Source organism: Hypanus sabinus, chromosome 2 (assembly GCF_030144855.1).
Source record: "Hypanus sabinus isolate sHypSab1 chromosome 2, sHypSab1.hap1, whole genome shotgun sequence".
Taxonomy (NCBI): domain Eukaryota; kingdom Metazoa; phylum Chordata; class Chondrichthyes; order Myliobatiformes; family Dasyatidae; genus Hypanus; species Hypanus sabinus.
In genome coordinates this window covers 39,592,723-39,619,686 of record NC_082707.1, presented here as the reverse complement: position 1 = coordinate 39,619,686, position 26,964 = coordinate 39,592,723, and the positions used below count along the sequence as shown (strand labels likewise).

The following is a 26,964-nucleotide window of genomic DNA, read 5'->3' as shown; positions in this document are numbered from 1 at the left end:
AATGTACATTGGGAGGTCACATTCAGGTAAAACATATAGAGTAAATAGCAGGGACAGAGAGAGTACAGAGAAGATTTATAGAATGTTACCTGGGTTTCGGCACCTAAGTTACAGGGAAAGGTTGAACAAGTTAGGTCTTTATTCTTTGGAGCGTAGAAGTTTGAGGGGGGACTTGATAGAGGTATTTAAAATTATGAGGGGGATAGACAGAGTTGACGTGGACAGGCTTTTTCCATTGAGAGTAGGGGAGATTCAAACAAGAGGACATGAGTTGAGAGGGGGCAAAAGCTTAGGGGTAACACAAGGGGGAATTTCTTTATTCAGAGGTGTGGTAGTTGTGTGGAACGAGCTTTCAGTGGAAGTGGTAGAGGTTCGGTATTGTCATTTAAAGTAAAATTGGATACGTATATGGACAGGAAAGGAATGGAGGGTTATGGGCTGAGTGTGGGTCAGTGGGACTACGTGAAAGTAAGCATTCGGCACAGACGAGATGGTTTGTTTCCATGCTGTAATCGTTTTATGGTTATATGGATATAAGGTGAGTCGATGCACAGGGAAATCTTGAGGTGCATGCCCGGAGCTCCCTGAAAATGGCGACATAAGTGGATAGGGTTGTGGAAAAACCCAATCGGTTTGCTTGCCTTCACAGGCTGAGGCACCGAATATAAGAGTTGGGATAGCGTGTTGCAGAACATTGGTTAGACAGTGTTAGACAGATGTACGCTTCTGTTCACCATAGTTCATGAAGGTCAGGGTAGCAATGCAGAGAGCGTAGAAGAGATTTACCAGAATATTGCCTGGAATGGAGAGATGAGGCATTAAGAGAAATTGGATTAGATGGGCCTACTTTCACTTGGAATACAGGATACAGGGTTATAGTGGTTTATGTAATTGAGGGCAGTCCAAAACTAGAGGTGAGAAATATATGAGATTTGAGGGGTAAGCTTATCAAACTGAGGGTGGTGAATATATGAACTGAACCAGAGGAGGTAGTAGAGGCAGATACAGTTATACAGCTTAAAAGGCATTCAAATAGGTATCTGGATAGCAAAGGTGAAGTGCTGTATATGGGGCTAATGCAGGTAAATAGGATTAGCACACATGGAGGATGAAGTGAGCCATAAGCACCTGGTTCCACAATTCTCTGATGAAAGTTTTTTTTTTGCAGCAGTTGAGATGTTGGGACAGTGCAAGTTTAAGGAGGTAAAATATGTGGACAATAGGGTATTCTCATATTAATAAATCATAGGATTAAGTATCATTATGATAACAAAACTACCTAGTTCAGTCCCAGGAAGTTACAAGGGAAAGAGTTGCTTTGAAGGTACTGTACAGAGTAAGATACAGAGAGCTAAGACCATTAGTTTCTATCTTCATAGTATTTAGCTGGAGGATTTTTCTACTCATGCATTACTGACTGCTGGACAAGAGGTCAATGGAGGGGTCAAGATAAAACCGTAAGACTATAAGATATAGGCCTTTTGGCCCATTAAATCTGCTCGCCATTTAATCATGGCTGATCCAATTTTCCTCTCAGCCTCAATCTCCTACCTCATCCCCATATCCCTTCATGCCCTGACCAATCAAGAATCTATCAACCTGTATGTTAAATATACTTAACGACTTGGCCTCCACAGCTGCCTGTGGCAAAGAATTCCACAGATTCACTGCCCTCTGGCAAATTAAATTTCTCCTCATCTCCGTTCTAAGAGGACACCTCTCTATTCTCAGGCTGTCTTCTGGTCTTAAAGACTCTCCCACCATAGGACATATCCTCTCTATATCCATTCTATCAAGGCCTTTCACCATTTATTAGGTTTCAATGAAGTCACCTCTCATTCTTCTGCCCAGAGCCATCAGATGCTCTTCCTATGACAAGCCATTCAATCCTGGAATAATTTTTGTTAACTTCCTTGGAACCCTCTCCAGTTTCAGCACATCCTTTCTAAAATAAGAGGCCCAAACCAGGCCTCATCAATGCTTTATAAAGTTTCAACATTACATCCTTGCTTTTATATTGCAGTCCTCTTGAAATGAAAGCTAACATTGCATTTGCCAATGGTGATGGCAAGGATGCCTAAGCCTGCAAGTGAAAACTGACACTCTGTCAATTGCTGTTGAGGATGCAGCTGATGGAATTACACTTCAGAATACTCACCACTGCTGGAGATGGGACATGGATACTAGGGACTGACCGTGGTCTCACATGATTAGCCAGATGACAGAGGACAACACCATCTGTAAGTGCTGTTCCAAGATCACTTGGGAGTGAAACCTTTAACCGTGATTCAATGTTCTGAAAAATAAATCAGTGAAAAATCTATAATGGTTAATTGTTTAGCAAATACATTTTATAAACAGTGATGCAGAGGATTAAGTGATACACTTGAATTTTAGTTCTGCAACTTAAATTCAAATAAAGTAATTTCATTTTACCATCTGATAGCTAAAACATTTTGTAATAATAAATATGGCCCTATTCCTAATGGATATATTAACACAAGATAAAAGCAGATTAATGTGGTAGTTAAGATGGTAGTTTACTTAAAAATGGTTGGTATAACCACATAACAATTACAGCATGGAAACAAGCCATCTCGGCCCTTCTAGTCCGTGCTGAACGCTTACTCTAGTACCGCTGACCCGCACTCAGCCCATAACCCTCCATTCCTTTCCTGTCCATATACCTATCCAATTTTACTTTAAATGACAATACCGAACCTGCCTCTACCCCTTCTACTGGAAGCTCATTCCACACAGCTACCACTCTCTGAGTAAAGAAATTCCCCCTCGTGTTACCCTTAAACTTTTGCCCCCTAACTCTCAACTCACGTCCCCTTGTTTGAATCTCCCCTACTCTCAATGGAAAAAGCCTATCCACGTCAACTCTATCCATCCCCCTCATAATTTTAAATACCTCTATCAAGTCCCCCCTCAACCTTCTACGCTCCAAAGAATAAAGTCCTAACTTGTTCAACCTTTCCCTGTAACTTAGGTGCTGAAACCCAGGTAACATTCTAGTAAATCTTCTCTGTACTCTCTCTATTTTTTTGACAGCTTTCCTATAATTTGAACCAGAACTGTACACAATACTCCAAATTCAGCCTTACCAATGCCTTGTACAACTTTAACATTACAGCCCAACTCCTATACTCAATGCTCTGATTTATAAAGCATACCAAAAGCTTTCTTCAGAATCAGACTTTAATCGCCAAGTACCTGTGCACATACAAGGAATTTACTTCTGGCAGATGTCTCTCTGCTCATAACAATAATAATGATAAATATAAATGAAAATATAGATTATACATACAAGTAGTGCAATCCAAGTAATAGTTAGCCGACAGTTAACTGTTCAGCAAAGTGACTGCAGTAGGGAAAAAACTTCTCCAGTGCCTATTAGTCTGGAGGGATCTGAAGCCTATCCACCCTATCCACATAAGATTCCACCTTCAGAGAACTATGCACCATTATTCCTAGATCACTCTGTTCTACTGCATTCTTCAATGCCCTACCATTTACCACGTATGTCCTATTTGGATTATTCCTACCAAAATGTAGCACCTCACACTTATCAGCATTAAACTCCATCTGCCATCGTTCAGCCCACTCTTCTAACTGGCCTAAATCTCTCTGCAAGCTTTGAAAACCTACTTCATTATCCACAACGTCACCTACCTTAGTATCATCTGCATACTTACTAATCCAATTTACCACCCCATCATCCAGATCATTAATGTATATGACAAACAACATTGGACCCAGTACAGATCCCTGAGGCATACCACTCGTCACCAGCCTCCAACCTGACAAACAGTTATCCACCATTACTCTCTGGCATCTTCCATCCAGCCACTGTTGAATCCATTTTACTACTTCAGTATTAATACCTAACAATTGAACCTTCCTAACTAACCTTCTTTGTGGAACCTTGTCAAAGGCCTTACTGAAGACCATATAGACAACACCCACTGCTTTACCCTTGTCAACTTTCCTTGTAACGTCTTCAAAAAATTCAATAAGATTTGTCAAACATGACCCATGCACAAATCCATGCTGACTGTTCCTAATCAGACCCTGTCTATCCAGATAATTATATATACCATCTCTAAGAATACTTTCCATTAATTTACCCACCACTGACATCAAACTGACAGGCCTATAATGCTAGGTTTACTCTTAGAACCCTTTTTAAACAATGGAACCACATGAGCAATACGCCAATCCTCCGGCACCATCCCCGTTTTTGATGTCAGAAATGAAAAGACTCATTTAAATACTTTACTGTGGGACACCAGAACTAGGTGATCAAAGTGGTAGATTTTATTTCCCTAACTTGACAAGCACAAATTTCAACAGATTAATGTGTTTTTTTTCCCCTTTCTATTCATGCACAGCACTTGGGAATTGCTGGTAGTGCCAGTTGCATTAACTTTTTAGCTTGTTAACCTATTTCAGAAGACAGTCAAGAGTCATGAGGTATGGAGATACGAGGAGGTATGGACCTGCATTTAGACTAGAGAGTCTCATGTTGTGGAGGTGGAGGGTGGTGCAGCTAATATAGCTGTTACCTCACAACTCCAGAAACCCAGCCTCAAACCTGACCTTGCTTCCATCTATATTGAGTTTGTATGTTTTCCCCATGATTGCCTCTGGGTGCCCTGGTTTCCTCCCATATACCAGTGATGTGCAGGTTTGGAGGCTGATTGGGTATTGTAAATTGACTTTAATGTATAGGTGATAGGAAGAATATAAAAGAGATAATAGGAACTTGGGGAGAAAAACTGGGATTGGTGTAAACGATTAGTGCATAAGTCAAGCAGAAAGGCTTGTTCAAGATTCAATATTATTTAATGCCATTTCAGTACACAAGTGTAAAGCAGGATAACATAATTGTTACTCTGGTTCCAAAGCAGCACAAAATAATACACAATAAGATAAACAACACAATAATCTACCTACAGAAAAGATATAAATAAAATTGAAAGAGTGCAAAGAAAATTTACACAGATGTTGCCGGGAATTGAAGATCTGAGTATAGGGGAAGATTAAATAGGTTACAACTTTATTCCCCAGAATGGAGATTTGATAGAGGTATAAAAAATTATGAGGGGTATAGATGGGGTAAGTGCAACCAGACATTTTCTTCTGAGGTTGGGTGAGACTACAACTACAGGTTATGGATTAAGGGTGAAAGGTGAAATGTTTAAGGGGAACATGACAGGGAACTTCTTCACTCAGTGGTTAGTGAGAGTGTAGAACAAGCTGCCATTGCCAGTGGTGGATATGGGTTGGATTTCAACATTTAAGACAAATTAGGATAAGTACATGGAAGGGAGGTGTGTGAAGGGCTATGGTCCAGGTACAGGTTGTTGAGACTAGGCAGATAAATACAGGCCTATATCTATGCTGCAGCACCCTTTTTCTATGAGTTCTAAAATAATAAAATAACACAATAAACTTATGATAGCTTATATACATAGATTGATCGTATGTACGTAAAGTGACACTAGGTACAGGAGTGTCTGTACGTATGGTTACTCTGACAGAAAATAATAAAGTGTTGGTGGTGGGGGTGTTGTGGGGTTGGTTAGTGGGTAGTTTATGTGGTTTATGACTGGCAGGTGTCAACAAATCTCTAAACTTTATTCCAGGAGCACATTAATGTTCCAGACTTTTGGCAGTCTGAGGGGATTTGAAAAAAAAGCACAGGCATCTTCCTTGCATTTATTTACATAAATACCATTCAAAATCATTCCATCATGAATTCATTAGTATGTTCCACAATCTATCATTAGATAATTTTTCTGTGGACTTGTTTACTGCAGGCCAGTGCAGTGATGCTTCAACTGTGGACAATTGTACGATTGATTACCTTCCTTAGTTGCTGAACCGCTCTCTGTTCATCCTCATATTGTTTTTGGTTCTGCAGCATCATCGGGATTTCAGAATCCTGGCCAGAGTTTACAGAGGACAAAGCAGAAAAGTTCCCATCTAGAAAAAAAGGTCAATTGTGCATAAGAAATTACCACGGGGACATTGCTGCTTGACATTCGTATCAAGTATCCAACACATATTTGTTGATGAAATCCCTTTGTAAATTCAATGGGGTTAAATAATTTGTAGCCCTCAGATACATTGTAACTCTTTTTAAAGATGTGATAGCCACTTAAGGCATCATGAACAAGGTACTAAAAATTAATCCGGGGCTAAATACATTGTCCTGCATTACAGTGAACAAAAGGATAATGGAAGTAACAATAAAATAAGAAATTGATATACAACTTGATCATCCTTCTCTTCAACTTTTTGTTTTCTCTGATAGGCACTGAATTGTCAGACTTCTCCTCAATTGCTACATCTCAATTTAAACCAGACAACCATTGTTTATATGAAAGCCTGAACCATTTGATATTTTAATCTGGCATCAATAGGAACAACCCAATGATGAGAAAAAGAATCTACAACTATGTAATCTAGAAACTTCAATTCTAAAATTTTGAGGAGTCTAAACTGACATTTTTAATGCAAGACTGCAACATATTTTGCATTTCAGTACAGATCTCAATGAAGAAAAATCCCAGGTTATTCAGAGATATGTTCAAGCAAATGAAGAGAGAAGGAGGCATTCATCATTAAAGACCCATACCATCTAGGCCATGCCCTCTTCTTGTTACTGCCATCAGGGAGGAGATACAGAAGCTTGAAGACGAATACTCAACTTTTTAGAAACAGCTTCTTCCATTCCTCCATCAGATTTCTGAATGGTCCATGAATCCATGAACATCACCTCACTATTTATTTATTTCTTGCATATTTATTATTAACTTTGGAATCTTTTAAGTACTACACTGCAGCCACAAAACAACAAATTTCACAATATATGTCAGTAATAATAAGCCAGATTCTGATTTTGAATAAAGGAGATATTTGTAGCTATGATGAAAGTTGTGCCAAGAACATCTTGACAGGAAGCAGAGATTTAAAAAATTTCTGATCTGCTTCCAATGCAACCCAAAGTATATTTGTCAATGATGTCTCTATAGTAATGCAGGGACAGCTAAATGTTAAGTGCTTGTTATTTACACATGAAGCAGCAAAGAAGAAAAAAAACTTTGTGAAAGCAGGAATCAATATCTATCCCTAATTCAAGAATTTTCTCCCAAGGCGTATTTCAATGTATGATCGACATTTGTATTTGATTTTATCATGTAATTTCCTGAACTCCTTTATTCTCATGTTTACTAAATGTTCTTAGCAAATCTCAGCAATTCCTCAGGGTAGTGTCCTAGGCCCAACCATCTTCAGCTATTTCATCAATGACCTTTCCTTCAACAGTTAAGTCAGAAGGAGGGATACTTGCCTTTTGCATAACGTTCAGCACTATTTGTGAATCCTCAGATAATGCAGTAGTGCACAATGTGACAGAGTGTATCTTCTCAGCCACATACTGGCTTAACATCATACAAGACATGGTAACTGGCTTGACAGAAATCCCAACCAGAACCATCCACTCACTCTGCAGCAGTACAATGTACCATTTACAAGTTTTACTGCACAAAGATAACTTAGCGTGCACCTTTCAAACCCATGACCTCTACAAATTCAAAGAATAAGGACAGTGAAAGCATGGGAACACTACCAATCAGAAGTTGCTCCAAGTCACAAATTGTCCTGACTTAGAAACTTATCTGTTCCTTTATTGCCACTGGATCAAAATCCTGGAACTCCTTTGCTAACAGAATTGTGCATACACCCACACCCATAGGCCTGCAGCGGTACAAGAAGGCTGCTCACCACCACATTCTCAAGGGCAATTAGGATGGACAAAAAATACTGATGCAGCCCAGGGCATTCATATTCTTTGAATGTATAAGAAAACTAAGTATCATTTTCTGCTGATGTATGTCACCTACTGTTTACAGAAATATTGCACATTTGGAGAGAAACAAGGAGCTGATTATCTGTTATTTGTTAAGTGGGGTGCCGTGCACAATCATAATCGGATAAAAAACGGACGTGGGAGCATGGAGGAACATCTGGAAATCTCCAGGAAGACCTTCTTCGTTGCTGCTGCTGCTGTGAGGTCCAGGTCTCTGCTGGGAAGAACAAGCACCCAGTCCTCAGGGTCGCGTTGCTGATGGCCGCTGGCAGGGGCATCTTAATACGCTCGGCAGAGGATGGTGCTCGGAGGAACTGTGCAGGAGGGGTGGTCGGAGGCTTGGAGGTTCGACGGACTCGGAGTCCGCTGCAGTCGGAGCACTTTCACTGTGTGCTGTGTCTGCGAGGTTGGGTTTGACGGAGCTTTCATTGCGTGCTGCGTCTGTGAGGCTGAGTTGGGCGGCGCCGTGGAAGTCCATAGCGGGGGTATTCCCTTCTGCTGCCTGCGTGGGATGATGAATCTATCGGGACCCTGAGGACTTGTGGAAACTGTGTGGTGGTTTCTTTTGAACTTACAGTCTTTTAACATCTTTGGACTATTTTTACTGTGCCTATGGTCTGTTTTTTATCAATTCTGCTATTGTTTGCACTGTTGTAACTATGTGGTTTTGTGCAGGTCTTGTAGCTTTAGTTTTTGGTCTTTTTTTGTCTGATGGGATTGGAGCTCCTTTCTGGGGAACGCGCTAAGATGGTAGCGTGATATTAATACGCAGCAGCCTCTCTGGACTCAGGATTGGGGATTGCCAAACGTTATGTGGATTTTCTGGTGTCGTCTGTTTTGTCATGTGCTTTTGTGATATCATTCTGGAGGAACGTTGTCTCATTTTTTAACTGCATTGCATTTCTGGTTTCTAAATGACAATAAACTGAATCTGAATCTGAATTGCATGACAATCAGTGTTAATGACACTATTTCCTGTGGTCCACTGAACAATGCAAAATTTACTTTCATCTCACTTACCCTTTTTCATTTCATCACGCATGGTTGCTCTCAAGAGAAAGCTTTCAGGTCGGTTAGGTTGCATGGCCTGCTTGTAAAAGTGGGGAGAAGAAAGGCCAGGCTGGACTGCAGACACACATGAGGATAAAAATGAGCAGAACTTGATGTTAGAATTAAGAAACCGAGTTTAATTAACAATCAGTATGAGCAGGGGGAGAGGGGAGGAAAGGAGAGGTGGAAGGGTGGGGGGAGGTGGGAGGTATACCAACATAACACAGTAAAATTGTAATTTTATGATGTATGATAAATGGTTTGATCAACCTGTAATGAGTTGGTTTAAAAGTAATGATCTTTTTAATAGAGAGGACTTGGCTATTGATTCACTCCTTATATCCATATTTTTCTATATTCAAAATATTAATTTTCCAAAACTTGCTGTGTATTTGTAAGTTTTCAATTTTGATATTTTATTAATTCTACTTTTGGCAACTTTTATTTATTTAATCTACATACTGCTTACTGGTTATGTATACCATTTTTCCGCAGTTTGTAGTCATTTTGCACCAGACTCAATAGTTTTATTTTCTGCTGTCAAGAGATTCCAGACTCCTGAAACTGTCTGTAGGCTACTTCACCAATGAAATACAAATAAGTTGGAAACCTAACAATTAGCAACAGGGAATGCATGGCACTTACCATGTACTAGACTGATATAACTCCGCCTTGGGCTGAATGACTATAGAGACAAATGAATTACACCAAGATATTCTCAATGATAAAAGTGAATTGAACACATGTCAAAGTGGGAAACCTGTCCCAAAGATTAGATAATTTTTGTAATTGTAGCCCACCACCAGTCTACCTAGAAATGTGAAGGTAGATATTTTTAAGATTTCCAAGATCAGAGATTATGAATAGATTAATGGAGGGGTTTTCAGAGCTTTACAAAAACATGCGCCATTCTATCAGTCCCTGTCTTGACCAGGTGAATAATAACAATGCTGAAGCTGAATTTTGATCCTTATCTCAGATGCTTATTACAATGCAACATTGTTTAAAAACAAGTAAATGTTTTACTTGACATCAAATGAAGGAAACACAAAATACATAATTTTATTGTGCATACAAATAGAGGAACAATTGTTGTTGTTATAGTTTGCAATGGTTTTTCTCCTACCTATATGTGCAGATGATTGGGTCGTTGCATTTGGTGACACGGGTGCTTTGTCTTCATTCTGAGGAAAAAGACAAGACTTTTAAAAACTAACAAAAGATGAGTTGCACAGAGACTAAAAGCAAGCAATGTGGAGCCTCTCTGCAATTTTACTTCCTTTTCAACACTGAGCCACACTGACATCTTGATACTCTTTCAGAGTAAAGCAGTGAATTAAAGTGTAATCTGAACTAAAAATTAGTTTATTCTGCAATAATTTTTGGTTACTGTATGTATAAAAGTTAATTAAAGTTAAAAGCTTTAGCTACACCATTGTGTTTTGCATGCCACAGTCAAAACAGATTTAGTATTATTGGCCGAACAGCCTGCTAAGGGCCTGACTGAAGAGACTTGATTAATGTCATTTACTTCCCACTCAAATCAGTTCTAATAATATGAATTGACTCTAAGTACAATACAACCTAACATGCATCATAACAAGTTACAGAAACTCCACCGCATAGTAAAATCTGCAAATACTAGGGCTCCCAAGTTATTATCAATCATTTTCAGCTGGGAAACAGAGCAAGTGAATAAGAACAGATTAGGCTAGGTAAGCATCCTCTAGAATAGATAAAAATCACTATGCAGGTATGTAACAATTGAACTGGGTCTTGGATGAAATACTTAACAGCAATAAGCACCTAAAAATTACAGCACAGCTGGTTAATATTTTGTAAAAGTGTAAATAAAGAATCTGAAAGCAAAACCTAAACTGTAGCAACTTCCAAAAGCACCCATTATCAAGGACACTGGCTCTATTGCCCAATTAATGCACACATTATCTGGAGGGTACTGAGATGAGTGCAATTGTACTCCATCTCTGTAAGCATCCAATTAACAATTCCAAAATATTCTCAAACAGATTATATACACCAGCTTGGTTTATAATAACTATTTTCATACAGCTATATAGGATATTCATGGGCAGGTTTGCTACAGCTGTTGGGGAGGGTTTAAATTAATTTGATAGGGGATGGGAACCGAAGTGATAGAGCTGAGGATGGAGCAATTGGTATACAAGTCAATTCAGTGTGTAGTGAGACTGAAGACAGACAGGTGATAAGGCAAAATTGCAGTCAGTGGATAAGTTGAAGTGTAAAACGAGGGCAAAATCAAAAAGGATGATGAATATAGGACTGAAGGTGTTGTATTTGAATGCATGCTGTGATTATCTTGTAGCACAGTTAGAGATTGGCAGGTATGATGTTATGGGCATCACTGAGTCACGGCTGAAAGAAGATCATAGTTGGGAGCTGAGCTTCCAAGGATACACCTTGTATTGAAAGGACAGACAGGTAGACAGAGGGGGTGGGGTTGCTCTTTTGGTATAAAATGAAATCAAATCCTTAGAAAGAAGTGACATAGGATTGGAAGATGTAGAATCCTTGTGGGTAGAGTTAAGAAACTGCAAGGATAAAAGACTCTGATGGGCCTCCAAACAGTAGCCAGGATGTGGGATATAAATTACAATGGGAGATAGAAAAGGCATGTAATAAGGGCAATTTTATGATAGTCATGGAGGATTTCAATATGCAGGTAGATTGGGAAAATCAAGTTAGTGCTGGATCCCAAGAGAGGGAATTTGTAGAATTCCTATGACTCTTGAGAGCAGCTTGTGGTTGTGCTCACTAAGGTAAAGGCAATTTTGACCTGGTGTTGTGTATTGAACTAGATTTAATTAGGGAGTTTAAGGTAAAGGAACCTTAGGAGGCATTGATCATAATATGATAGGATTCACCCTGCAGTTTGAGAGAAAAAAAGATAAAAGTCAGAGGCATCATTATTACAGTGGAGAAAAGGGGAATTACAGAAGCATGAGAGAGGAGCTGACCAAAGTTGATGGAAGGGGACATTATCAGGGATGATGGCAGAACAGCAATGGCTGGAATTTCAAGGGACAATTTGGAAGGCGCAGGATAGATAAACACCAAAGATGAAGAAGTATTTTAAAGGGAGAATGATACAACTGTGGCTGATAAGGGAAATCGAAGACAGCAGAAAAGCAAACAAGAAGGCTTACAATACAGCAAATTTTAGTGGAAATTTAGAGGATTGGGAAGCTGTACAATCCAACAGAAGGCAACTAAAAAGCCACAAGGAAGAGGAAAGATGAAATATGAAGCTAAGCAAGCCAATAACATGAAAGAGGATACCAAATGTTATTTTCATAAATCAGATATATATATGTATGAGTAAATGAGAGGCATGAGTGAATATTGAACCACTGGAAGATGACTATGGCAAGGTAGTAATGGGAGGGGGGTGGAGACAAAGAAATGGCAGACCAACTGAATATGGATTTTGCATCAGTCTTCACTGTGGAGGCATTAGTAAAGATCTTTCAAGAACCACTAGATTCTGGAATGGTTCTAGAGGACTGAAAAGTTGCAAAAGTCACTCCACTCTTGAAAAAAGGAAATTATAGGCCAGTTAGCCTGACTTCAGTGGTTGGAAAGATGTTGGAGTCTATTGTTAAGGTTTGGGGTACTTGGAGGCACATGATACAGCATTGTTTCTTTAAAGGGAAATCTTGCCTGATAAATCTATTGGAATTCTTTAAAGAAATAACAGGTGAGATACACGAAGGAGTCAGTAGCTGATGTTTCCTTGAAGTTTCAGAAGGCCTTTGCGAAGGTGCTGCACATGAGGCTGCTTAACAAGGTAACAACCCATGGTATTACAGGAAAAACTGGCAGGAGACAAACAGTGTGAATAAAGAGGGCCTATTCTGGTTGGTTGCTGGTGACAAGTTGTATATGTCCAAGTTTGCAGACCATACAATAGTTGGAGGGACAGATAATGTTGAGGAAGCATAGAGCCTGCAGAAGGACCAAGACAGCTTGGGAGAATGGGCAAATAAGTGGCAGATGGAATATAGTATATGGTCATGCACTTTGGGAGAAGGAATAAAGGCGTAGACTGTTTTCTAACTGGGGAGAAAGCTCAAAAGTCAGAGGTGCAAAAAGACTTGTGAGTCCTTTGTGCATTTTCCCTAAAGGTTCACTTGCAGGTTGAGTTGGTGGTAAGGAAAGGAAATGCAATGTTACCGTTCATTTCATAAGGACTAGAATACAAGAACAAGGAAGTGATGCTGAGGCTTTATAAGACATAGGTCAGACCACACTTGTATTGTGAACTTGGAAGTTTTGGGTCCCTTATCTAAAAGATGTGCTGGCATTGGAGTGTGACCAGAAGACGTTCACAAGAGTGATTCCAGGAATGTAAGTGTTAACATATAGAGGAGTGTTTGATGCCTCTGGGCTTGTATTCGCTGGAATTTAGAAGAATGAGGGGAGATCTCCTTGAAACCTATTGAATATTAAAAGGCCTAGATAGAGTGGACATGGAGAGGATGTTTCCTATAATGGGTGACTCTCGGATCAGAGGGCACAGCCTCAGAATAGAGGATTGTGCATTTAGAACAGAGTTGATGACAAATTTCTTTTGCCTGAGGGTGGCAAATCTGTATAATTCATTGACAAGTGTGGAGGCCAAGTCATCGAGTATATTTACAGTACAGGTTGATAGATTCTTGATTACTCAGCGTCAAAGGTTACAGGGAAAATGTAGGAGATGGATTTGAGAGGAATAATAAGATAGCCATGATGGAAATGGCAGAGCAGACTCATTAGGATGAGTGGCTTAATCCTACTCCTATGTCTTATAGTCTTATATTTGAAGAGTAGGTTTTATACAATGTACACTTTTATGACAATGAAGTTAAAATACATAAAGAGGTACGAAGGCACAAGTAAAAGGATGTTTTTATGTCTTGTACCGATTGGTGACAAAAGATCAAGAGTAACAAACAAAAAGAAAAATGTTAAGATAAAGCTGAGGAACAGCGGTTATGACTGAAATAGTTTTAAAGATTTCTACAGGATCTAAAACTAAACAATCTTTCAGAAATAACTGAGAATGGGAAGTCACTGATGATGTCTTCTATATTATGTTTAGAAATTACAAGGTGTTTCCAGATCAACATGGCCTTTTCCACTCTTATGGCCCATTCCTTATACAGAACATGGTATTGTGAATATTGATTTGCGATGTGCAGTAAAATGACAATGGATTTTTTATTGAGAAGGGTCAAAGCAGGAGAAGACATCTATAAAGTTGAAATCTGAGTGTATACTGTATAAAGTGAGTGGCATAACTAGAAGAGCCACTGTGCCAGATCTTGGGGACTGACTGCGTAGAATTTGCACATCCTCCGTGACCACTTGGATTTCCTTCCAAACACCAAAGTCTTTAAATCATTTGTGTCTAGTGTGAGTGGTAGAATCTGGAGGTAGATGATGAGAATGTGGGAAGAAAAAACTGGGATTGAATGGGTGCTTGATGGTCAGCATGGACAGTTAGCTTAAGAACCTGCTTTTATGCCATAGCTCTCTATTGGTCTATGAGTACCGTAAATTCCGGACTATAAGCCGCTACTTTTTTCCCACACTTTGAACACTGCGGCCTATACTACGGTGCGGCTAATGCATGTTTTTTTTTCATGCCGCCAAAAACATTTTGCCTCGTAACAGTAGACCAATAAAATTGATGAGTAGTTCACAGAGGTCCAATGAAATTGTACGATAAATCAAGCGCACTTTCACAATTAAATTATTGTAAATCAGTCATTTGTACTCACCCTCATCAACATGGATAACACTCGAAGAAAAGCATATGATGCAGCTTTTAAGTTAAAGGCGATCAATCTGGTGGTTGAAGAAGGAAATCGAGCTGCTGCACATAATCTTGGCATAAATGAATCGATGGTGAGACGGTGGAGACGCCAGCGTGAAGAACTGAGTCAATGCAAAAAGACGACAAAAGCTTTCAGAGGTAATCATAGCAGATGGCCCGAACTTGAAAACTTTCTTGAAGACTGGGTTAACACACAGAGAGCAGGCGGCCGCGGTGTTTCCACCGTGCAGATCAGACTGAAGGCTAAAGTAATCGCCACCAAAATGAAAATCAAAGATTTTAGAGGTGGGCCATCGTGGTGTTTTAGATTTATGAGACGAAAAGGCCTGTCTGTCAGGGTACGCACGACTCTGTGTCAGCAGCTCCCTCCCGACCACGAGGAAAAACTTGCTAACTTCCGCACATTCACTCAAAGATAGCGGAGAATTCCATCGGGCCAGATGATATCATAAATATGGATGAAGTACCTTTGACGTTTGACCTGCCTCTCACTCGGACTGTTAATAAAAAAGGTGACTCGTCCATCACACTGAAAACAAGTGGCCATGAGAGAACGCATTTTACTTGTGTTCTGAGCTGCACAGCATCCGGACTAAAGCTTCCACCGATGGTGATTTTTAAGCGGCTGACAATGCCAAAGGAAAAATTCCCAAAAGAAATCATGGTGAAAGCCAATAAGAAAGGTTGGATGATGGAGAGTCTAATGAAGGATTGGCTGAGAGAGTGTTACGCCAAGCGACCAGGGGGATTTTTTCACAGAAAAAAACGGCGCTGCGCATTGAGTGGGAGGCTTGGATGACGAATGGCGAGAAATCCTTTACCAAAACAGGACGCATGCGAAGAGCATCTTTAACTCAAGTCTGCCAGTGGATCCTAACTGCGTGGAGCCGTGTCACAACATCCACCATCACCAACGGGTTTCGAAAGGCTGGACAGCTGCGTGACGAAGAGGACCGCGTGCGCTCAAGTGAGAGCGACAACGAAGAGACTGAAGTGAGTGACGAGATCCTGAGGTTGTTCAATTCGGACACTGAAGAAGAGGACTTTGATGGTTTTAGTGCGCAGGAGGAAGATGAAGAAGGCGATCAGTAACTTTTCCTGGTAGGCTGCAGTATATATATTTTTTTTACCAGTCGTTAGGAGATATTGGAATGTTGTTCGTGCACTGTTCAGTAAAAAAGTATACGCAATGTAATTTGTGTGTTACTGATACGTATGTATATTTAAAAGTAGCTGTGTTACAGGCACTGTTCGAAAAAAAGCATTTGCAATATGTATTTGTTTATGTTACCATATGGATTTAATTAAAAGTTAAAAAATCCTCACGTGTAATATCTTTCTGTGTAAATATCTCATATTACAACGTGGGACACCTGTGGCTTAAAATCCGGTGCGGCCTGTACAAGTACAAAATTGATTTTCTTTCTAAAATTAGAGCGTGCGGCTTTTAATCAGGTGCGCTCTATAGTCCGGAATTTACGGTACATGTTCAAACACCAGCAAGCTTCAATTTTAAACATCTGAAATAGGAGAGAAATTGTATAATGCTTTTTTGCATAGACTTAACAGAGATATAATTCACATGCTAATATAAACAAATCTACTGCCCCAGAGGAATAAATAATCAGATTTTCCTAAATTTAAGTACTAACAGACAAACAGAATATTGTATCATAATATCTTCTAAATAGTTCAGATATTCTTAATTTAAGACACAAGTCATGTGGCAATGTAAGCATTTGAAACACACTCAACAATATTGACAAGTGTAATACAATCAGCAAAGTGGCCCACCTCATTTTCTCTGAAACTATGCAGGTTGTGTATAGTCCGTGAGCCAGGACCCCAAATTTGGGCCACTGGTACCATCTGGGGGGAATAATTCTTACAGTGATTTTTGGCAAGGTATAAACCCCTAGTGCTAGAAAATATGTGATAGCACTGTAGCGGCGGTAGCAAGGCAACAAATCAGAGCTTTGTCATGTGGAGCGGCCAAGAATCCAGAAAGATGAGGAAGCAGTTTCAGCAGTGGTTAGCCTCATACATGAATGGGTCAACCCATTTGCAGAGAAGCTGGACCTCATTAGCACCTCTACAGCAAAGGCAGCCCCCAAGGACATTGCCTCCGACTAGATCGGGGGTCGGCAACCTGCGGCTCCCGAGCCATTTGTGGCTCTTTCACCTCTGTGCTGCGGCTCCCTGTGGCTTTGGGAAATAATTGGTCAGTATTTAATTAAAATGTATTTTATGTTAGTTTGTTAGCTTTTGAAATGTAATTATGGTGATCTTGTACAACCTAAGTGTAGCGACACATTTCCTGCCACATCCGAAACGGCTCACAATTAGCCAGCATTCCGGCTAAGGGAGATAGCCTACGGGGGGTTGTGAGTACGCGTCTTTTGCAGCATCTGCGTCCATGGGGGCTGGGTTGAGGGAGGCTTAAAAGCAAGGCTGTTTAGTTCGAATAAAGCTATCTTTGACTGCAGTTTACTGACACCGCTACAACGTGTTTTTATCGCTGGCTGTCCAGACGGAAGGTGCTGAAACGCTTTGTCGCGTGTCTGGAAGAAGTGAAAACTTTCCTGGGCAGCAAAGGGCTCACCTTTCCTGAGCTGGAACAGCCAGAGTGGCTGGAAAAGCTACACTTCATGGTAGACATGACAGCGCACCTGAACACGCTGAACACAGCTCTTCAGGGGAAAGGACGTACAGCCCTGCACATGTTGGAGGATGTTTTGGCATTCGAGCGCAAGTTGACAGTGCTTGCCAGAGATTTACAGAAAGGCACTTTGTCTCACTTCCCCAATTTGAGAGAGTTCAAACAAGGTCACGACATGATAATTTCGGAGTATTTACATTCTGCAATCATCGCAATGCAAACATCGTTTGGGAAACGCTTCTGTGAGTTCAGAGAGGAAAAAAACACATTATCCTTCCCGGTCACTCCCTTAAGCATCGATCCTTCCCTACTGAATACGACTGCATTGGCAGGTGTGAGTCAACCTGATCTTGAGATGGAACTGGCCGACATAGCCGACAAAGACATATGGGTGTCCAAGTTTAGACGCTTGACAGCAGACCTTGAAGATGTTGCCCGTCAGAAGGCCGTTCTTGCTCAGAAACACAAATGGAGTGATATTGAAAACCTCACAGATGACAGCTTGCGATCCTGTGTAAAGATGAAGGTGACATCATACAGCCCTGATGTGCAGACGCTGTGCGCTGAGGTCCAGGAGCAGAAATCCCATTAACCAAGTATGATAAATATTTTAATTGCCTATTATTTTACTTATATTCATATTTTTTCATTGTTCAGTGAAATAGTCCTTTCATTTTTCAGGATGACAGCTGGCTGACGTTATTTTTGGTTTGCTGCTGGCGGAAAATTTAAGTTCGGCGTTTTTCATAAATACAAGAAGGACTCAAATAGACATTGAATATTTTACTTAAAAGTAACTTTCAACCCAACGTCTTTTTTTCGGAGTTCAAAATGTTTTTGTTGCATGCAGAAATGTAATTTCGTTTTCTCTGCAGGAGTTCATCAATTTCATAAATGCAACACATTATAGTTTGTTTATACGTAGCATAAAGGCAAAAAAAACGTTGTATGCAGTGTTATTTCATTTTAAATGTCAAACGGGTTTTGCGGCTCCCAGTGTTTTCTTTTCTGTGGGAAACGGGTCCAAGTGGCTCTTTCAGTGGTAAAGGTTGCTGACCCCTGGACTAGATGAAGGCATATGAGATTGGTGAGCAATGCTAAGCAACCTTCAAGGATGAGAGACTTGAGGAAGACCCACCCACAAAGAAATTCCATGACCCAATGAAACCAACAAGCTGAAAACATTCAGTGACATGTGTAAGAAGAGAGGAGTGAAATCAAATGGGCGGGCGATCATCTTGAAAGCAGACAGGTCTTTGTTTGGATGCATCATAGTGATGGCACAAGGGCGCAGTCTATGTATGGAGGATATCCTTTCTCATCCCCTTGGACCATAGCCCTGGGCCTTGTCGACACCAGAAGGGTTGCTGAGAAAGACAAATAAAGCTACTTTAGCCATAACCTTGCAGAAAAATGTAGCTGTAGAAGAGCAGCTCCCAGGAAACTCTGCTACAGTGGTTAATGGAATGAACTTGGTCCAAAGAGTGAAAGGTGATCAAGTTACTTTCAGAGATGTTGTCACAACAATTCTGGGTATGGCTCTGAGGGAGGGCAGTCAGAGTAGCAGAATAGATGTTGTGTTTGACACATACAAGGAGAACTCTATCAAGAATAGTGTAAGATCTCTACGGGGTGAGGTATCACAGGCACGCAGATGATGAGGCAATGGAGGATCTTCCTGATCAAAGTCAGTAACAAAAATAGTCTCATTAGCTTCACAGTCCATGAACAGACGAAGGCAGAGTACAGAGCAAAGCTACAGAATAAGATTCTGTATGCAACTATGAATGACAGATGTTACAGAATTACATCTCCAGACAGTGAGGAAGTGTCAGCTCTTCAGTGTCAACAAGGAGAAGCAGATGGTCGCCTACTTCTCCACACTGTCCATGCCACAAGAGAGGGATACCAGTCTGTAGTGATCTGCTCAGAAGACACAGATGTCTTTATCATGTCTTTAGCATTTTGTGACAAGATTGAGGCCGCATTGTTTCAGAAGTGTGGCACTGGAATCCGTACAAGGCTTGTAGACATCAGGAACGTTGCTGCCACAGTTGGTATAGAGGTTTGTAGGGCTCTCATTGGGTTGCACGCATATACAGGATGTGACACTGTGAGTGCTTTTGCAGGCAAAGGGAAGTGTCCTAAAACTTCTCACCAGCGACAGGGAAACTCAGGACACATTCTTAAAGAGTTGTGTCAGGAATGGGACCTCTCCCCAGAACTGATGGACAAACTGGAGGCATTTACATGTCTCCTGTATGCCCCAAAAGCATTGACCACCAAGGTCAATGAGCTCAGGTATCACCTTTTCTATGCCAAAAAAGGTGAAATCGAAAGTCATCAACTCCCAACGTGCAAGGTTCTGCTTAACAAAACTTGCACAGCAAGCCAACTACCAGGCTGGTATATGGAGAAGATGTTTGGAGAAGGGTCCACAAGTGCCAAGCCCTGTTGACAGAGGATGGAAGATGGAGAGAGAAGAGGAAGCTGAACAGTTGGTGGTGCACTGGATGGAACCCTACTGGCTCATGGACTAGTGCACTGCTTACCTGCTTGGGTACACTGGAAACATTCACGCAGCCAAATGACACAAAGGCAAAGTGTCGCAGAATTTTAACAGCACAGTACAGACCCTTCCACCCACAATGTTTGTATCAACCATTTAACCTATTTTGAGATTTACTTAACCTATCCCTCCAATATAACCCCCATTTTTCTATCATCCATGTGCCTATCTAAGAGTTTCTTAAAAGCACCTAATTCAGCTGTCTCTACCACCTCAGTGGCACATTCTACACACCTACCACTTGCTATATAAAGAACATATTTGACATCCTGAGGAATTACATTCCTCACAAAACCTTAAAGTTATGCCCCCTCATATTACCCATTTATGGCCTGGGAAAAAAAAATCTCTAGCTAGCCATTCCATCAATGTCTCTTCAACTTGTACAGCTCTATCAAGTCACTTCTTGTCCTCCTTCTCTCCAAAGAGAAATGCCCCAGATCACTCAACCTATCCTCATAGGGCATGCTCTCTAATCCAGGCAACATGCTGGTAAATCTCCTCTGGATCCTTGCTGAAGCATCTACATCCTTCCTATAATGAGGCGACCAGAACTGAATGCAATATTCCAAGTATTGCAGTCTTCAATTTTGCTGGGAGTATGCTGATAGATTCCTGTGCAAACTGTCAGTACAAGCTCAACAGTGGAGATAGAAATGGGAGTAGCTCCCTAATACTTGCAACGGTGAATAAGCTTGAACATCTGTGCCCACTTAGAACACAGGAAGTTCAATATATTCAAAGGAGGAAACCAGCTGTGAGGAAGTAAGGTATAAATATTTTTGCTTTTTTTTAATAAAAAGGAAGTAATATACTTTTGAATGTTTTAAATGTCTTTGCTTCTTTTGTAATATATTTAACAATTTCTGCATTTGTAATTTCTTTTTTTAAATAGTTCACTTAATTTTTGGTTTTGGGAAGTTTTTGAAATGCATCTAAATGTTAGATACATTCAGTTTTAGTTGACTCCAATTTTGTAGCTGTTTCATAGGTAGGATTTATGCTGAACCACACCCTCCTTCATACAACAGGGTTTGATGCTCAGAAGGCTCCACCACAACATAGGTCCTCGATACCGAGACAGGGCATCAGCTTCAGTCAACATGCTTTCTTCAGTGGATATCAAAGTGGAACTCACCAATGACCACAAAATCTATGCCATTTTTCTCTTAAGTCCTCAGAAATGTATATGGGCATGGCTCACAAGGTCAGAATATTTTGCACATTCATAATTGTCCTTAAGATAGTGATAACCTGTCACTTTGACTGCAAAGGTCCATGTATTGAACTTATTGCAAGAGCAATAACAGTTGCATAATTTTGATGCAGCAATGATAAAGGAATTGCATTCAAGACAGAATAGTACTCAACAAGTAATCAACTTCCTAGTTCTACTATGACCACAAGTTTATGCCACATAGCGAACTTATTGTACACATTGCAGAAACAATGAATAGCTGAGATTGTGTATAAGGTGCCGACAATGCTGGCTGTTTTGTCCAAGATGTCATCAAACGTCTTCAATTTTGCTGCAGCTGTATTTATCTTGGTACACAGAGTGTACCGCATTACATTTTCAGATAAAATTCTTCTGCTTTGCTCCTTCTGCATACCTTGCAGCACACGGTCCAAATTGATTTACAGCAAATAAAGTGTCTGAAGCACATCTGTTAAACTAATACAAGTACAGTAGTGACCTGTACACCACAAGTAGACACGTCAATGTATTCAATCAGAACAATTATTGTTCAAGAATACTGATTCAATAAATCAGCGTTTGCCAGAATAATATCCATGTTCTTGTTTCAGTCCAGGAACTGCTGAGCCCCTTTGTTAAGTTATTCATCACTATTTATGATCAAATTGCTTCAAAACCACTGTTGTCCCCTGGCATGATGATAATAGCGTCATGAAGAATGTCCTGGTGTATAGTTTGTGTATTGCCTATGCCTTTTTCTCTTAAGTACTCAGAAGTGTATATGGGCATGGCCTGCAAGGTCAGATTTTTTTTGAACACTCATCATTGCTTTTAAGATAGTCTGTTGTTTTGACTGCAATGAACATACCGCCAAGATCTGTAACGGTTACATAATTTTGATGTTGCTGATGATCCAGAGTGTCTCATGGATGTGCAAATTATAGTTCTCATAACTGTTCTTGTTCTGTAACAATTCGCACAATGATAAAGCCACATACAATGGTACTACTTGGTACAAATATGGTGCTTGAGGCACAAATTTAGTACGTAGCACTTCAACTAATACATTTGTCTCAGCTGACTCCTGCAGGCAAGGTTATCTGAGATTTGTCCTCCTCCTGGTTTTCTCATCATCTGCAGCTAACCAGTCCAACAGCAGTTACTCTCAGACTCCCCTGGATGGCAATGGCATCTCCAAGCCTCATGAGATAGCCCAGCAATAATACAACATAACTTTTCAACGTGGTACTTTCTTGCCATACAGTCCAAGGAGATGTCAGGGTAAGTTTTTTTTTTACGCAGAGTGGTGAGTGCGTGGAATGGGCTGCCGGCAATGGTGGTGGAGGTGGATACAATACAGTCTTTTAAGATATTTCTGGATAGGTGCATGTAACTTAGAAAAATAGAGGGCTATGGGTAAGCCTAGTAAATGCTAAGGTAGGGCCATATTCAGCGCAACTTTGTGGGCCGAATTGCCTGTATTGTGCTGTAGGCTTCCTATGTTTCTAATATTCAGGATGCTCAGGGCTATTGCACTACCAATGGGACGGATATATCTGGTGACAGACAGGTGTGAGTCTGAGAGCAATGTTCCCTCTAATTTTTAGTAGTCAGTGTCCACAAAAATCTTAGGTTGTGCAAATTTTTTTCCTGTGACAAAAGTATGCACACATGGCACAGCTGATGTAGGTTTACAAAATATTTGACATAAAGCTGCACAGAACAACATCAAAATAACATACATATTTAAGTCACTCAGTTATTTTTTCTCTCTCCTGTCTTTGGCATTTACCCATTCTTTGTAAACTCTATCTAGACTAATAAAACTTCCATCCAATTGACAGCTTTTGATTCTCATTAACATATCCAAATGACATTTACCTAAACGGTTTCTCAGTTTGTTTTTGAGTTGAATCATTAGACTAAAACCTCGCTCACAGTCCGCACTAGACACAAGAAAGGTTCCCCCAATGTCCATCAACTGCACAAGGTCGCAAAACTGTTCATTTTGAAGCACAAATGCCACCATTCGAGCAAGGTTTGAAATCAGTTTGGATTTAATTTTTTCTTGCACGGAAAATTTAAAATCATTAAACTATCTAACTTACAGTCTTTTCAACTAGAAAATCATGATACTTTAGACGTTAGGTATTAACTTGTTCATCGTCAAATGTGAAGTCACTATCTGCAATTGCAGAGAAATCAAAAGCTGACCATTCTTGTACCTCATCTTCAGGAAACCTTTCTTCTAAATGAACAAAGACTGTTTATAAAAGTCAACAGCGAACTTGGATCAACTGTGACGTTTTCTTCATGTTGCTGGCTTAGCAAACTTTAACTTGGTCACTCCATGAAACATTGTCTCCCAGATACTTCTTTTATCTTAATGTGTTGAACTGCATGTAAAGAGTTATTCATTTCAACAGCTAACAACACACTGTTGATAGGACTTTGATTTTCTCTGGGTCTGATAGTTTTCGTTCTCGTTCATCTGCACTCAACCGTAACATGCATAACACTCCTGTAACAGGTAATGACAGGTCCTGTTTCCTGAGCTTTTGTACATAATCCAAATGCGATTTACTTGTCAAATGATGCTTCAAAAAGTCAAGTTTCCAAATATCATCCCACTTCCTTCCACTAGCAAATTCTCCAGCAATTTTTGCATCACAATACAGATAACTCCAGTTTCCAAATTATACATAAATCTTTCTCATAGCTGAACGTTCATGACCTCATGAGCTTTCAGTGTAGCAGTTTCTACTATTTTGTTAAGCCATTCAACTTTAAACAAATTTGCAGTTCTTTTGCACTTCACGCCTTTCGCTTCTTTTGAATTTGATATAGTGAATCAATATTTTTTTCAATAAAAACTTAGTACGCTACCTACAGGATTTGAAACAGATCTTTGTAAACTTAATGATATGAACACTGTCCACCAAATATGGCAACCGCCGTGATGCACCTGTACAAACTGGAGCAGGAAAGGTGATGTGACGTAAATTAGTGATGTGCATTGTGGTATTTGAAAAACCAACTAACTGGTTAACAGAAACATTTACCTAAAAGATTATTTTCAGTAAGTATAATTATTAATTACTACATTATTTTAGGTAACTAATCTTTTGTGCACTCATTTGTGCGCTGGTTAAAAAATGTGTGCGCGCGTGCACAGCTTAGAGGGAACATAGACTGAGAGCATAATTATGTCAGGCTGATGTTAACATAATCTGCAATTTAGATTTCCCAACTTATACATGTTCAAAAATTTTCCAGGTAGTATATCCAAGATGGAGAATGAGACAGATAGATTTGTGGATATTAATAGAATCAAAGGATGGCGTGCTTAGGGTAGAAAAGGTACTTAGGACATAGAACATACAATGATTTTACTGAATTCATTGATCAAGGGGCCGTATGACTTCCTGTTTCCATTGATAATATGTTCATATACTAAAAAAAAGGCTACATCAGGTTTGGACAGATTAGGAGAATGGGTAAATATGCACGTGGCATATGGAATAAAGTGTAGAGTATATGGTCATGCACTTTGGTAAAAGGAATAAAGATGCAGATTATTTTCTGAATGGAGAGCAAATTTAGAAATCAGAGGTGCAAAGGGACTTGGGAATCCATGCAGGACTTCCTAAAGGTTAATTTACAAGTTGAGTCAGTAGTAAAGACAACAAATGAAATGTTAGCAATCATTTTGAGAGGACTAGAATATAAAATCAAGGACGTAATCCTGAGGCACAATACTAATCTTATTTATTAAGCACTTTTTATAGAAATGACATAGTTCAAAGTGCTTTATAAATGGGATAATGAGAAAACACAAAAATAAAAGACATAAAGATGTTAGCAAGGTTAAATGTATAGGTTTTGAGCTGGTGTTTAAAAGTGACAAATGATCCTGCATGCCTTATAGTTTTAAGGGTTGAGTTCTACAGTTTAAGAGTGTAGTTCAAAATAACTGGCCTGCCAATTACATTGGACAACAACTCTTTTCAAGTGTTGCTTCCTGTGACATTTTTTGTGGTTACGATAGACCGTTTAAGGCGAGTACAAATATAATTTCAGGTACTTGTATCACACAGAAATTTGGAGACACAAGAAATGAACTTTTATTAAATATAGTTTGATTAACTGCATAATGGTGCTGACACTTAGCAATAGTTCAACTAAGCTAGAAGTGTTTTGTTGATGATTTTCAATTATACTCAGTCTGAGGCTTCTCACTCAAGTATCCAACAATAATCAGGCAGCATTGATGGATTCCAGTTGCCCTTATACCAATGATCACACTGTCAGAGTGAACCCTTTCACGATGCTCATTACTGACAGTGCCAAGATTTGCAGGGAATCTGTCTAAATGGGAATGCAGAAAATGAATCTTTAGTGACCTATTGCACTTCTTGGTTCTGTATGCTTGAAGCATGTTGTCAACCAACTCTGTAGTTGTCAAGAAAATTTTCAACAACATCCTTGAATGCCTTCCATGTGATTTTCTCCAGTCCCACTAGACATTCTGCAACTTGCCTGTCATTGATGACCTGTTTGATTTGTGGACCAACAAAAATGCTTTCCTTAACCTTGGCATCAGTTATTCTGGGAAACATTTGTCTCAAATATCAAAATCCTTCACCTTCCTTGTTTAAAGCTTTAACAAAATTTTTCATAAGCCTCAGTTTTATATGAAGAGAAATTAAAAATATCTTTATTAATGGCTTATGTATCACACTTTTTTGCCTTGGAACCAACTGCTTGCAGAGTGGCCAATCCTCTTTAATGTAATGAGATCGTTTAGCATGGCTGTCCCATTCACAATTGAAACAACAGTACTTGGTATATCCAGGCTGCATTCCTAGTAGAAGTGCTACTACTTTTAGATCACCACAGATGTTCCAGTTGTAGTTGCTGTACTGTACATGTTTTAATAAGACTTCCAAATTTCAGTAGTTTTCTTTCACACGTACTGCATAGCCGATTGGTTTTAAAGGGTGGACGTGGCTGTTGTGTAGTAACATAGCTTTCAGGCTTAGTGAATTAGCACTGAAGAATCCATAAAAAGACACCATTGTTGTAGGTCATGCTGGCACCCCAATAGGCCTGGACAGGACAGAAAAAATTTCAGCTAACATTGTGGGCAACATCTTAATTGACCTGAATTATGAAGCCAAATATCATATGTAGGCAATTCCAAAAAAAGGTGCATGATAGGGACATTGCATGGTGATTTTCATCATCAAGCAACCCAAAATCCATAAGATACACCTAAAGGTATTCAAGAAGCAAAATCTTTGCAGTCTAGTGTTATCTTCTGAGGGAAATTGTTAAATTTAAGGCATCGGCCAGACCATATTTGGAGTATTGTGAGCAATAATGGATCCCGTATCTAAGAAAGGATATGCTGGCATTGGAAAAGGCGCAGAGATGGCCCATGAGGTTTACAAGAATGATTCCAGGGACTACAGTTTAGAAGAATGGTGTGGGGGGGGGGGGGAAGAGGAGGGAAATCTCATTGCTATCTATTGAATATTGAAAGGCCTACATAGAGTGACTATGGAGAGAATGATTGCAATAGTGGGACAGTCTATGACCAAAGGGCACAATCTAAGAATAGAAGGATGTCCCTTTAGAATAGAGATGAGGAGGGATTTCTTTAGCTAGAGGGTAGTGAACCTGTGGCTCTGAAGGCCAAATCATTAGGTATATTTAAAGTGGAGGTTGATAGGTTCTAGATTAG

At 39.8% G+C, this 26,964-nt stretch overlaps 1 protein-coding gene across 8 annotated transcripts in view; it reads right to left on the bottom strand.

The window, feature by feature from the left end:
- lrch3 (leucine-rich repeats and calponin homology (CH) domain containing 3) overlaps positions 1-26,964 on the bottom strand; it is a 142,049-nt gene that overhangs the window by 16,121 nt on the left and 98,964 nt on the right. For all 8 annotated transcript variants that reach the window (XM_059944417.1, XM_059944445.1, XM_059944436.1 and 5 more), the window contains 4 exons: positions 10,059-10,116; positions 8,903-9,007; positions 5,876-5,994; positions 2,159-2,296 (listed from right to left, as the gene is read on the bottom strand). In XM_059944417.1, the coding sequence (XP_059800400.1) occupies positions 2,159-2,296; positions 5,876-5,994; positions 8,903-9,007; positions 10,059-10,116 (420 nt within the window). The remainder of the gene's footprint in view (positions 1-2,158; positions 2,297-5,875; positions 5,995-8,902; positions 9,008-10,058; positions 10,117-26,964) is intronic.